The sequence below is a fragment of the Elephas maximus genome, chromosome 18, assembly GCF_024166365.1.
Source record: "Elephas maximus indicus isolate mEleMax1 chromosome 18, mEleMax1 primary haplotype, whole genome shotgun sequence".
NCBI lineage: Eukaryota > Metazoa > Chordata > Mammalia > Proboscidea > Elephantidae > Elephas > Elephas maximus.
Genome location: NC_064836.1, coordinates 15,482,777 through 15,495,418, shown reverse-complemented (window position 1 = coordinate 15,495,418; position 12,642 = coordinate 15,482,777). Strand labels below are relative to the sequence as shown.

Below are 12,642 nucleotides of genomic sequence, written 5' to 3'. Positions count from 1 at the left end.
ATCTTGATGGTGCTTATTGGTCCAGTTGTGAAGATTTTTGTTTTCTTTATGTTGAGATGTAATCCATACTGAAGGCTGTAGTCTTTGATCTTCATCAGTAAGTGATTTAAGACCTCTTTTTATGTTCAGCAGGCAAGGCTGTGACCCCAGCTACACCCTGACAACTCTGACTGAATTCAGGTGTTTTCCTAGTCCCCACAAGCAAAGTATCTACATATTATCCCTCGGGTTAGGCTTGAAGATAATTCATTATTCCATTCATTCAACAGATATTTATTAAGTCACTACTACGACCTGGTGGTCAGCGATAGGATTCTTTGCTTCCACACAGGATAACTCAGTTCAGTTCCCACCCAGGGCACCTCATGTGCAGCCCCCACCAGACTGTTGGTAGAGGCTTGCTTGTTACTATGATGCTGAACAAGTTTCAGCAGAGCTTCCAGACTAAGATGGCCTAGGAAGAAAGGCCTGGCAATCTACTTTAGAAAATCAGCCAACAGAAACCCTGGATCACAACAGTCTGATGTGCAATCAAGGACCATGCAGCATTTTGTTTTGCTCTGCACGGGATAACCATGAGTCAAGAGTGACTCCATGACAGCTAACAACACAGCATTATTATGCCCTGAAGCTAGCTCATTTCACCTTCCAGAGGGACTTTTAACTTGACTTCCAGGAGTGACTTACTAAAGCCTCCTGTGCCAATTTCAACTTTCACCCACTCCAAAGTCCCTGTTTTCTTCTGGAAAGGTGGCGGAACAGTTCAAGACAGGGGCAGCACTGCCCTAGAAGAAAAGGAAGGTGTGCCTGGCATGGGGGGAAATTCCCTCCCAAGAGATATGTCAAGAAACTCCCCCCACATTGGTCCCCAGAACTGCTTTCTGAGGCTCTTCCAAAGTGTTTGTTGGACATGGAATGGCAGCCCTAACCCAGAAGGCAAGCAGCACCTTGAGCAGTGCCACAACCCAGCATGTAGGTATTCCTGACACAGGAGGACATTCACCCTGGAAGTGGTGGAGGCCGGTGAATCAGAGCTTTGCTAGCCTTGAAGTCGGCTTACATAGAATTGTTGTAAATCCAGTTTCTTAAGTACCTTGACCAGGTCCAAAACCCCATGTTCCCTATGCATCCTACCTGGAGGTTAGGAGGGCAGGGAATACTCCCATTGCACTGATGGGTAGAACAAGGCACAGAGCTTACAAGTCACTTAAGGTCGGGGACAGAACCAAGAATCAAGTCCCCAGTGCAGCCCCAGATCTCCCAAGGGCTCTCAGGGCTTCCCAGTCACAACTCACCCTTTCCTCAGGGTGCTCAGAGACCCACTGTCCCCACCCCTCCAAACTTCAAAGCAAGCAGCTCCAGGACCCTACCCCTCGGGTGGTCTCAATGGGTCCCATTGTCCAAGAGGCTATTTGGCCTGACCCCCAGCCCCATAAGCAGCAGGACGGCCAACTTAGAAAGGAGTCTGCCTTGTCCCCTTCCTCTGCTTCAGCTGGCCGCCTTGGGGGAGCCTGTGGGGCAGGGGCCCCGCTGAATGTGATCTATTGTCTTCGGGGTGGATTTAGGAAGTGCCAAGCTCCCATCAAACAGCCCTGCTCCCCAGGTAAAACAAAAAAAGGGCTGTTCATTTGGGACCTTTTTTTCCTTATCTCCTTTTCCTATCTCCTGAGGCTTAGCTATGGTGTAGTGTTCAAAACCACTTCCCCTCTGAGCCAATCAGAAGCCGGGGCTCACCCCGTGGCCCTGAGGTAAAGTTATTTATAAACGCCTCCCCTGGATTATTTGAGCAGAGCCCTTTCGCACACCTCTGGAACACCTTTGCGCTGCCCGCTCCCCAGACACACCTGCAGCCCTGCCCAGCCAGGCTCTGCTCACCCACCGGTAAGCCCCACCCTGCCCACCCCACTGGGCTGGGGGTCACCCCTTGAAGAGGGTGGGCTCCAGGGTGCTGGGCGGAGGGATGACAGGAGCCAGCTGGTCAGGTGGTGGGCTGTTCGCCAACCCACACACAGTGAAGAGAACGCTCTGGCCTCTGCGTCTGAGAGCAGCCCCTCAGCCCTTCACCTCTGAATCAGCCTGCTGGGTCCCCACTTCCAATACGGATCTCTGCTGCAAGGCAGGAGGCTGAAGGAGCGTATCAGACAGAGGCTCTGGTGGAGGAGAGTCCCCCGGACCCCAAAACCAGGGTGAGGCAAAACAGCCAGCTCCTTTAAAAGAGAAAAAGCGTTGAGGCTTCCTCAGGGCACCAGCCTTTGAAGCTGCTGGCTATATCTCTCCCCTTTCCATTCAAGTCTTGGAAGCAAAGGCTGTCAATGCTTGGCTCACCAGCCTACTCTGCAGAGCTGTCTCCATCTCTCTCTGCCCCCAGACATGCTCCTTCACTCATTCGCTTCTCCACCAGCTGGGGGCATGGAACCGCATTTGTCCCACTAATCTTAGAAGTTGGAAGAAATGAAACCAGGGGAGACCCAGGAGTGGAAAGGGCAAGCAGAGGATCAGCTCTCTGTCAGGGTCAGGAGCAGAACCCAGGGGACCAGACTACCAGACGAATGCTTCAACACAGGAGGGTTTGGGCCAGGACAATGGATGATGAGCCAACCTCGTTAGCTCTCGGCCTCCTAAACCCTCATCCTGTAGCTCTGAGGAGCCCCAAGCTGCCCTCAGATACTGCCCCATCCCTCAAAGCCAGCCCACAGCATCCCAGCTAGGGCAAACATTTCTTCCATCCTTTTTTCTAGAGTAAATGCCTCACTGATATTTGGCCCCATGGGCTCTATGCACTTGGAGAAAGACCAGCCTTAAGAGCAGGTATCTTTCAGAGCAGCACAACTACTCAAGTAGGGTAGACCCAGAGAGGGCTGTCTCTCTGAACGGCTTCACTCGCATAAACAAGCCCTTTCCCAGGGTCCCATAATCCTCTCCAATGTCCCCCTTGGCCTTGGTGTTCAGAAATCTGGCAAGACCCTTCCTGGGTGACAGGGAGATCAGCGTACTCACCACCTCCACCACCAGAGTCTGGCCAACTGCTCTGAGGCTCATTTGTATGAAATCCTAGGGGCAGAGAGGGAGTGTTTTTTATCTCCTTATGTCCAGATTCTTCCAGTGATTGGCATGGGATAGGTATTTAATGAGTTTGTTGAACTGTACCAAAAACCTGAGACTGATCACTACAGAGCTTCCTGAGGGAATGGGGACAACTGAGCTGCAGAGAGTGGGACCATCATTACTTGGAAGATGGCAGCTGCATGACCACCTCCTCAAGGAGTGCTAGTCTTCCCCCACTGCCTCTCTGTGCTTTGACCTGGATTCACTGGACCAGAGCATCCCGACCCTTCACTGGTCTCCTTACTCATTCCCCTGCTTCCAAGTAAGACCAGCCTCGTCTCCTTAAAGACTTCTGGGCATCTAACCTTAAGTGTCTGTTTCAGTTCTCCCCTTGGAAAGTGCTTTTCAAAGTCTAGCTTCGATCCCTTTTGCTAGAGCTTACTTCCTCAGCCCCATACCCATCCGCCTGTCCCCAGCGAGGAAAACAGAGAGAGAGAAGAAGAGTGGGCTTGAAGATAAGTCTCGATTTGGGGGAGGGTAGCAGTGAATCAAGGAGCCCTGATGGTGGAGTGGTTGAAGCACTCAGCTGCTATCCGAAAGATTGGCACTTCGAACTCGCCAGCCGCCCCTTGAGAGAAAGATGTGGCAGTCTGCTTCCATAAAGATTACAGCCTTAAAAGCCCTATGAGGCAGCTCTACACTGACCTATCAGGTCGCTATGAGTCAGAATCTACTCAATGGCAACGGATTTAGCAGTGAATCTCTCCCTTAGAGGGAATACCAGTCCTTCCAACAGCCAGAGAGCAGGAAGACACCTTAGGGACATCTCAGCCTCCCCTGCCCCATATTACTGATGAGGAAATGAGTCTGGGGTGAGGAGGGGGCCAGAGATTTGCCCCTATTTGTCCTAATGGGACAATAGGAAGAAAGGAGTGTTTATAGAATGCCTTGCAGGCTCACAGGCCCCTACATTCTCCCTCATCCTGCCAGGGACACAAGCTGAGAGCCCAGCCCTCCAATCCCATCCCCACCCCACACCTGGGCTGCCCAGAGGCTGCCCTTTCCCCGTGCCTCCCACCTTGGATGAAGTGGGGAGGCAGCCTCCAGTAGCTAGGGCAAAGGGGAAACCTCAAAGTGACCTTTCCTCTCCCAGAACACAGCATTTCACCTGGTAGGGACCAGTGATAAGGGCTCCGGAGGGGTTGCCAAGCCAGGGCTGCTCCAGTGCCTGGCGCATGTGCGTCAAAGAAACCCCAGACGCACGTGCACACACACACACACCACACACACACACACACATGCACACCCTGGGCAGGGCTGGGGAGGGTGTCAGGCTGGCCACAATGACAGGCTCACCTCCAGACCCAACAGTGGAGTCCTCCCCTTCCTGCTCCTCGGATGTCCTGCCGTCCTCTAAGAAATATTTCCTGCTTCTCTTCTCACCAGGCCTGGCAAACTTTGGAGGAGCAAGAGCATGGGGCAGGGGAGGCATGGGGCACATGGGAAAAGGGGTACAGTACAAGAAGAGAATCCTCCAGAGTAAGACTAATAATAATACAACAAGCAAAAAAGAAAAACAAAAAATCAGTTCCAACTCATGGCATCCCCAGGTGTGTCAGAGTAGAACTGTGCTCCACAGGGTTTTTGATGGCTGATTTTGTGAAGTAGATTGCCAGGTGTTTCTTTCTAGGTGCCTCTGGGTGGACTCAAACTTCCAGCCTTGCAGTTATTAGCCAAGCATGTTAACTGTTTCTACCACCCAGGGACTCCAATATATAACACAGGTGGAATTTATTGCATGCTTTCCATGGCCAGGCACTGTTCCAAGCCTTTCCATCCCTTAGCTCAGGCACCATGCTCAAACCCATCTCCGCCCACATGATGACTATGACTGCAGACCGGAGTCAGAAAATGATTGGGAGGAGGTAGCAATGGGCTTTCTTTTGCATGGGCACATTCTGGGGCAATTAGGCTGCTGATGAGACGTCCAGCAATCCTACTCTACCGTGTGCCCTTCGCACGGGATACATTTCCCCTCAGCTCCATCCCTCCCACCCTAGTCCTCAGCTCTGCAAGATCCCTAGACCCTCTGGCCCTAGACTGGACCCCACGTCCCTGCCAAGCCTTTGGGATTGTCCATGCCCCCATCTCTCCTAGCCTCTGCTCTCCCCTCCCCTCCCGGCTGCATCCTGGAAGCCACAGCCCTCCTCAAAGTCGCTCCAGCTCTTCAGGTCCCACCCCTGATTTCCTCTACAGTGGGGGAGGGCAGTAGGGTCACCTTTTTGTTCCTCAATATTGTCACATGGCACCTGCTCTTTATCCCCGCTCCAGTGGGAGGAGCCTGGGGAGGGGTGAGGGGCTGACACTGTTTGACGGGAGGCAGGGCTCGCGGATACACACCTATGGCAATAGAGCACTTGACTGTTTTCAGCGATGCTGACATCACTGGGCAGGGCTGTGTGTTTGTTTAACTAGAGATCAAGTTGTCAAGTTCCCCCAGAGTTCTCTCCTTTTCTTGCTCCCTCTTTCACCTTCCCACCCCAAACGTAGTGCTTGAGAAGCCCCCTCTGGGTTCCAGGGTCCCACAGGCCCCTTAACTCACCAAGGACCTCCCGCCACGCTGGCTCACCCTTTCCCGCCTCTCCCATCCCCTTTCCTGCCCCAGCCCCACAGCCTGCAGGACTGGCTGGGGATGAAGTAACTTCCTCTTCTAAGCCCCACCCCACCGCAACCCCTCTTCTTGGAATTAGGAAGTAGGGTGAGGGCACCTCCTCACCAGAAGCTGTGGCAGCTGCTGTGGCTGCAGATTTGAGACACTGTCATTGTCCTGGGAAAATGGAGGCAGGGAAAGGAGGCTGAGCCTTTGACAGGAGCCCTGTTTTCTCAGCCGAGGTGGCAAGGCCATTGGGGTAGTTTGAAAGGGGTATTCTGGGTGCCACTGAGGGGGCAACCCCCAAGTGTCAGGGGTCAGCATCGTCCCTGGAAAGGCTAGACCTTTCCTACAGAAGCACTGGAATTGGGGTCAATGGTTCAGTTCAAATTCCCATCCGACCTCTCTCCAAGACTCCTCTGTGAAATGAGAGGATTGGACTAGCATAAGGTCCCTGGATGGTTTGCACTCAACCACTAACCAAAAGGTTGGCAGTTTGAACCCATCCAACAGTGCTCCAGAAGAAAAGTCTGGCAATCTGCTTCTGAAAATATCACCCACTGTAAACCCTATAGAGCTCAGTTCTCCTCTGACACACACGGAGTCACCAAGAGTTGGAATCGACTCCACAGCAGCTGATTTGGTTTGGGTTTTGTTTGTTTTGTTTTTGTCTTTTGTCTAGCACAGTCCCCCAGTTCCCCTCTAGATGACACTTTCGGAGAGTCTGATAGGTTGCTGGGTTCTCTTGCATTCTCTGTGAGGTGTAAAGTCAGGGTTGTGAAAGCTCCCAGATCCTTCTCTCCTCCAACACCCTCTTCATGGGATGAAATGAGTAGGGTACGTGGGAAAAGGGGAAGAAATTGTATTCCAGTAAAGCAAGGGAATTTTTCTCCTCTGTCAGCCTGTAAGAGGGGACTTTTCTGGTGTCTGGTCACCCATCTGTAGGGAAGCCTCCCAGAGGGGCAGAAACAGCCATGAGTCATCCTCCTGTTGTTCTCTGAAGGGCATCCACCACCAGCACCCTCTTTCCTGCCCCCCTTCCCTGGAAGTGACAGCCAGGAAAGGCCAGCACCAACACTGGTTTGCTGGCAGGAGAGGTACAGATAATCCCAGCTAAAGGAGGTCAGAGGAGAGAGACCCCTCAGGGCTGGCGGTTAGGAGGGGCTCCAGAGGAGAAGGGAAAAAAGGAGAAGAGGAGGAGGAAAGAGAAGGAAGAAGAGCCTAAACCAGTCTTCAGGGCAGGCAGGTCTAGAAAGGCAGAGATGAGTCAGGGCCTGTCAGGTAAGGAGGAAAGTGTGGACAAGGACCAGCAGGCGGAACTGAATGAAGCCTTTTTGGGGGCCGCTGAACAGTCCAGCCTGGGAGGTGTGGAAGGACGCAGGGGCAAATCTCCCGAATCTACCAAAACAGGGCCAGACACTTTTCGAAAGGACAACAATGCGAAAATACTAAGTTTGGGCTTGATCCTACAGGAAATAAGGAGGCTGAAGTTTCTGAGCAGGGGGTGTAGGCTGGATTGGAGGGGCTGGGGAAATCCCTTAGAAAGCTATTGCAGTAGCCCAGGTGTGAGGTGATAAGACTTTAGCAGACTGGGGTGAGGGTAGGATGAGGCATGGTAGGCAATGGACAGAAAAGACACTGGGAGGAAACAGTTATAGGATTAGATGAACAGCTCAGTGTGGAGGCTGAGGGGCTACAGTGGGGTTAGGGCTGGATGATGGGGAGGAAGGTACCACTGAGGAAATGGGGAAGTCAGGAAGGGAAGCTGGGTTAGTCAGATCCAGGTGTTAGCCTGCTCTCAAATGCACTAGTAGAGCTGATAGCCCTCCTCGAAAGCAGCCTGGGAAGGGACTTCGGGGTCACCCCCTGCTGGTTGGCATGGGAGTAGTTTCCCATCACCCCCTCTGCCAGGGGGCCCCCCTCTGCCAATTCAACCCTCCTTGAAACTTTTGGTTATTCCATTGTGGGTGGCCTCTTCAGTGGCCTGGGAACAGAGTCCCCAAACCACAAGCCTTTCTCTAAGGTAAAGCCTAAATGGTCTGCTCCCAAGGGGGCCACCAGGCAAACCACAGGGAAAGGGAGACCTTTCCAGACCCTAGAGAGGGTGGGGAAGAGGAATGAGGCCACGTTGCCTCACAGGAGGTGAAGGGCTGGAAGCCTCTGACTAGTCTCTCCTACGAGGAAGGAAAGCACCCTCCCATCTTGAAAATAGTAATCATCGCCGCTACCATTCATTGGGTGCCTGTGAAAGGTCAGCCACATCACACATCTGATCTCCTTTAACCCTCAGAGCCACCTTCAGGGACTGTTATTATCCCCATTTACAGAGGAAGAAACCAAACCTTTGAACCTGGGTCATTCTGATTTTAAAAAATTGGGCTCTTTCCCTTATGCTAATCTGCCTCTTATTTCTCCCACTGAGACATCACGGTGCCGTCGCCCTTGCTCATTTCTGCCCATGTCTCCTCCAAAACATCATTTGTTGATTCACTGCACAAGCATTTACTGAGTACACACTAAGTGCCAGGCACTGGGCTAGGCCCAGGCGCTGTGGGTAGGTTTGGTCCCAGCTTCCCTTCCAGTCAGGTACCATCTGTAGGGGTGTGCCAGCATCCAGCCCCTGCTTAAAATTCCCTGCGGACCTTGGGGTTCTGACACCAAATGAATAGAATGCACCAGCCCAAACTTCATCAATTGGAGCACCATCTTACCAATAACAACAACTCAGGCATCTGCCTTGCTGGGTGCGCGTCATGGAACACTTTCTCGTCCATTACCTCATTTGATCCTCACAACAACCCTGTGAAGTAGGTGTGTTCTCCCCATTTTACTGATGAGGTATCAGGAGGTTAGAGAGGTCATGTCACCCATTCCTTCTCACCGGTAAAGCCAGGACTGGAAGCCAGGTTTCTAGATCTTTAGTCAATGCTCTTTCTATTGCTCTCTTCCCCAGTCTGCTCCCCACTGAGAACCTCCCCAACTCTCCCAGGTTCTCCCCTAGGAAGTTGGGGGTATCCCTAGACCCCTGTGTAGTTAGTTACTCATTTTCAACCCCATCTCAAATCTTTTTCCAACTGGTTATGGCCATCCCACACTCCCCACCTCCCAGACATAAACCCTCGCTCCAAGGCTGCCCCATCCTCTGAGGTCCTCCAAACAGGTTTCTCCCAGCTCTAGGGGGCAGGAGGGGGACCAGTAGTTGGAGGAGGCAGAAGGAGCTCCTCTGGCCTCAGGGGCCCTGGCTGTTAACCCCGCCCCACTGAACTCCTGGAATGTCAGCAAGGTTTCGCAAAAAGAGGAGAGACACCATTACAGAAGGGTGGGGGAAAGCTTAGGTACAGGAAGCCGTGGGAGAGACAGCTGCCAGCGGACCATCTTGAATTCCCCAACACACCATTGTCCCCTGGGGAAACCTGTTGGTGAAGTCCTAGACGTCTTGTTCAAGAAGGGTTCTCCTGAGGTCACCTCAGCCATCCCCCTGCCTAAAGGGAGGCTGTTTTGTGTTTCTTCCTATGGTATGAGCCTTTCTGCCAGGGAAGATGAGGTCTGGGGAGGGAGAGTGGCTTGCAGGGGCTCCAAGGGTCCCGTGGGGGGAGGATCCACGTGCTGAGTCCCAGACCTGGCATTCCCACCTCTTTCTCGCTGGCATTCAGCGGGGGTGATGGTGATGTCACAGTATGGTGTGCTGGGCTCCAAGCAAAACAGACAGGGCGAGCATGTGCATCATCAGTACCTGGGAAGGAAGGTCACCAGGAGAAGTGAGTCTGGTGGAAAGACTTGAAAGAGGGAAGGGAGGCACCTAGCCAGATGGGGGCGGGGAAGACCAGGATAAAACTGCTGTAGCGAGGACCAGAGGGAGAAGGCCCAAGCTGGCACTGGGGAGGGGTGCCCCTTCACCATCCCCAACTCTGCTTCTCCCAAAGCTTGTCAATCCCCCAGACATGAACCAGCCCAGGCCCCGCTACGTGGTAGACAGAGCAGCATACTCCCTCACCCTCTTTGATGATGAGTTTGAGAAGAAGGACCGGACGTACCCAGCGGGAAAGAAACTTCGCGATGCCTTCAGGTAATGTGGCCCAGAGCCCAGAATCCTCTTCCTCTGCTCCCTTTTTCTCCCCAACCAAAGTCCTCCCTGCACCAGCCCGTGGCTCCTGCACCCTGTCCTAAGACAGGGGTTGGGGGAAGCCCTCAGGAGGTGAGGTTCCAAACCCTGAATTCAAGATCCTACAGCCTCATCTGGGCTGAGAGACCCTTAGGGACGATGGGAACTAGAAGCAAAAACCATCCACAGCTTCGGGGCAGCCCCAAGCCGCTGCATGTGTTCCCCCACGTTTTCAGCCCATCCAAGTCTCTCTTGGGTTCTAAAGGGAATTGTAGGTGGGCACGCTACAACATGGAGGCTGGAGGACATCAAGTCTTTACTTCAATGCCACGTTCCCTCCTCCACTGAAGTTAAGGAAGACTGAAACCACCACCCCGTGCCTTTTGTTCTCTTCCCCTGCTAGATGCTCCTCCCAGAGAATGCCCAAAGGAGGCCCTCATTTCCTAGGTTCTCCTGAAGGGGGTCTGGATGAGGTCTCTCCAGCCCTGGACTCTTTCCACTGTCAGATCCCCGATCTGCACCATTCCTTTCCTGGACCTGTGATGCGGAAGCGAGGCCTTGGCTCTATGGAAGGGGCTACACCAGGTGCCGTAGGCCCATTCTCCAGAGGCCTGAGGCTATGAACTGTGTCCTCCCCTTTTCTGGACTCCAGGCAGACCTCCTCAGGCCTAGCTATGGGCTGGCTTGCTCTCCTTCACTCTTCTGGGGAAACAGCTGATTCAGTTACCTGGATTGAGGTCACTGGCAATGGCTGAAGTAGAGACGCAGGTGGAACTGGTTCAGGCCAGGGGAATCACCCACTTGGGTCTTAACTAAATCCCCAGCCCAACCCTGCTTCTTCTGGGAGGATCCATCACTGCCTGGTTACAGTCAAGAGGCCTTGGGTACCCAGGGTCTGGGCACTGTACCCATACATGTGTACCCTTGTGCTCAAAGAGTGTAAGTTTAGGTTCTTTCTGTCCTGGGGAGATGGGGTATTTGCTGTTGTCCTGAAATGCTGGGGTGATGAGAACTATAAAGGGAAGTAGGGAAATAGTACACCTCGTGGCTGGTATAAGAGCGTTGAACAGTGCCTGGCACACGGGAGGTGTTCAATCAGTATTTGTTTAATGAATAAATCTCTAGAAAGCTAATCCCTCTCTCCATTTCCCATTTTATGGCCTCTGGGGCATCTCTGTCAGTGTCTGGCATCTGTTTCCAACTCTTCTTTCAGGCTTAGATTTGCTTTGCCCAAAATATGACAGGCTTGCAAGCAAGGCTGGACATGTACTAGCCCTGAAGTGAGTTGTTTTTCTTTCCCTAGCCAGCTCTCTCTTCATGAGTGCAGTTTTCTCTGCCACAAACAAACCTGATAGAGCTCTTGCAGAGCTGATTTTCTCTTGGTCCAAAGCTTTAAAGATGCTTTAAGATATTGACCACCCTTCCAACTCTCTTTCTGCCACCCCTGGGCTGGAAGAGGCACCCACCAGCCCCAGAGGGAGCCAGAGTCAGATGGAGATGGTGATGCCACTCCACAAAGTGTTGATTGGGACAGAAAATCTGCCCAGGCTTCACAGGGCACAAAGCATTGTCTGTGTTGTTTTCAGCCTTGGGTGACATCCAGGGGACCCAGGGTCAAGGAAACTATTATTGAGCAACAGCAAAGAGCAGGAATCGGTGCTGGGCAGGAAGAGAGGCTAATCAGAGCGGCCAGTGAGTCACCAGATGATCTGCAAGTATTTGAGTTCCCTGAACTGGGAGAAGAAAAGCAAAAGCCCTCCCTTCCAGTCATCAATCCATTGGCTGTCACCCTTGAACTTATAGGCCCTTGATCCTGCCACTCCTTGGTTTCTATGAAAGGACCTGGAGGTGTTCAACAAACAGGGAAGGGATCAACTCTCCTTACCCTGTACAGACCAGCAACAGCTCCCCCAGTCTTCCCGCTCCTGCTGATGAATTAACAGGCTGGTATTGGAGTCACCACACATAAAGGAGAAGTCACTAGGAGCACAACCTGCAGGGACAATGGAACCTTCCTTTGGGAGGAAATCCTAAGAAAACTGGCAGCAGCCCCCTCTCGGACTGAGTTTCAATACCAGCCCGTCCTTCCCTCATCCGCTCATTCATTTATTCAACAGATACTTACTAAGCAGCCCTGGATCTTGCATGAGGTGTACAAAGATGAGCAAGAGAGGCAGACTTCTGTCCATCGTGGGGTTTGCTGACTAGTGGGGGAGACAGACAAAAATGAGCAATTACAACACAGGGTACACAGGAAGCTGCAGGAGCCCAGCCAGGGATCCAGAGAAGCCTCTCCTGGAGAAATTCCATCTGAGCCGCGGAAGGACTTGATACCTCGGAAGACTAAGCCACCATGAGATCCATACCTTAAACCAAGTCTTGGAGTGAGCGGTTGACCATCAGAAGACCTGCAGCTAATGCCCAGGGCCTGTTGACAGGTTCTCAAGAGAAAGTTCCTGACTTCTCAGTGTCTCTGGCACACAGTTCAGTGGAGTCCCCAGTACCATACCTGAATTTTGAATTAATTTTGAATGGATGAATAAATGACTGGATGAATTACTGGGAGCAGGATATTATAGCCTCTTCCCAAACTAGGAGCCCTGGAGGTTCAATGGTTAAGCACTCAGCTGCTAACCAAAAGGTTGGCAGTTGGAACCCATTAGTGACTCAGCATGAGAAAAGGCCTGGCAATCTGCTTCTGTAAAGTTTACAGCCTAGGAAACCCCATGGGACAGTTCTACTTTGTCTTATAGGGTCACTACGAGTCAGAATTGACTCAACGGCACACAACAACAATCCCCAACTTGGAGTGCCTAAGCCATGCTGACTGGAAATCTCCTCTCTT

At 52.4% G+C, this 12,642-nt stretch overlaps 1 protein-coding gene and 1 long non-coding RNA gene across 4 annotated transcripts in view; one reads left to right on the top strand and one right to left on the bottom strand.

Moving 5' to 3' along the window:
• Positions 1-1,798: 1,798 nt before the first annotated feature.
• SLC26A9 (solute carrier family 26 member 9) overlaps positions 1,799-12,642 on the top strand; it is a 30,473-nt gene continuing 19,629 nt past the window's right edge. Inside the window, exons 1-2 of one of the 3 annotated variants that reach the window (XM_049858090.1) lie at positions 1,799-1,881; positions 9,619-9,761. In XM_049858090.1, the coding sequence (XP_049714047.1) occupies positions 9,637-9,761 (125 nt within the window). In that variant the 5' untranslated portion in view covers positions 1,799-1,881; positions 9,619-9,636. The other 2 variants (XM_049858091.1, XR_007513819.1) reach the window with 2 other exon arrangements.
• LOC126061517 (uncharacterized) lies at positions 11,658-12,286 on the bottom strand. The gene is made up of 3 exons (XR_007513820.1): positions 12,164-12,286; positions 11,923-12,001; positions 11,658-11,790 (listed from the first exon to the last, which is right to left on the bottom strand). It is a non-coding gene; the product is annotated as an uncharacterized LOC126061517 (long non-coding RNA).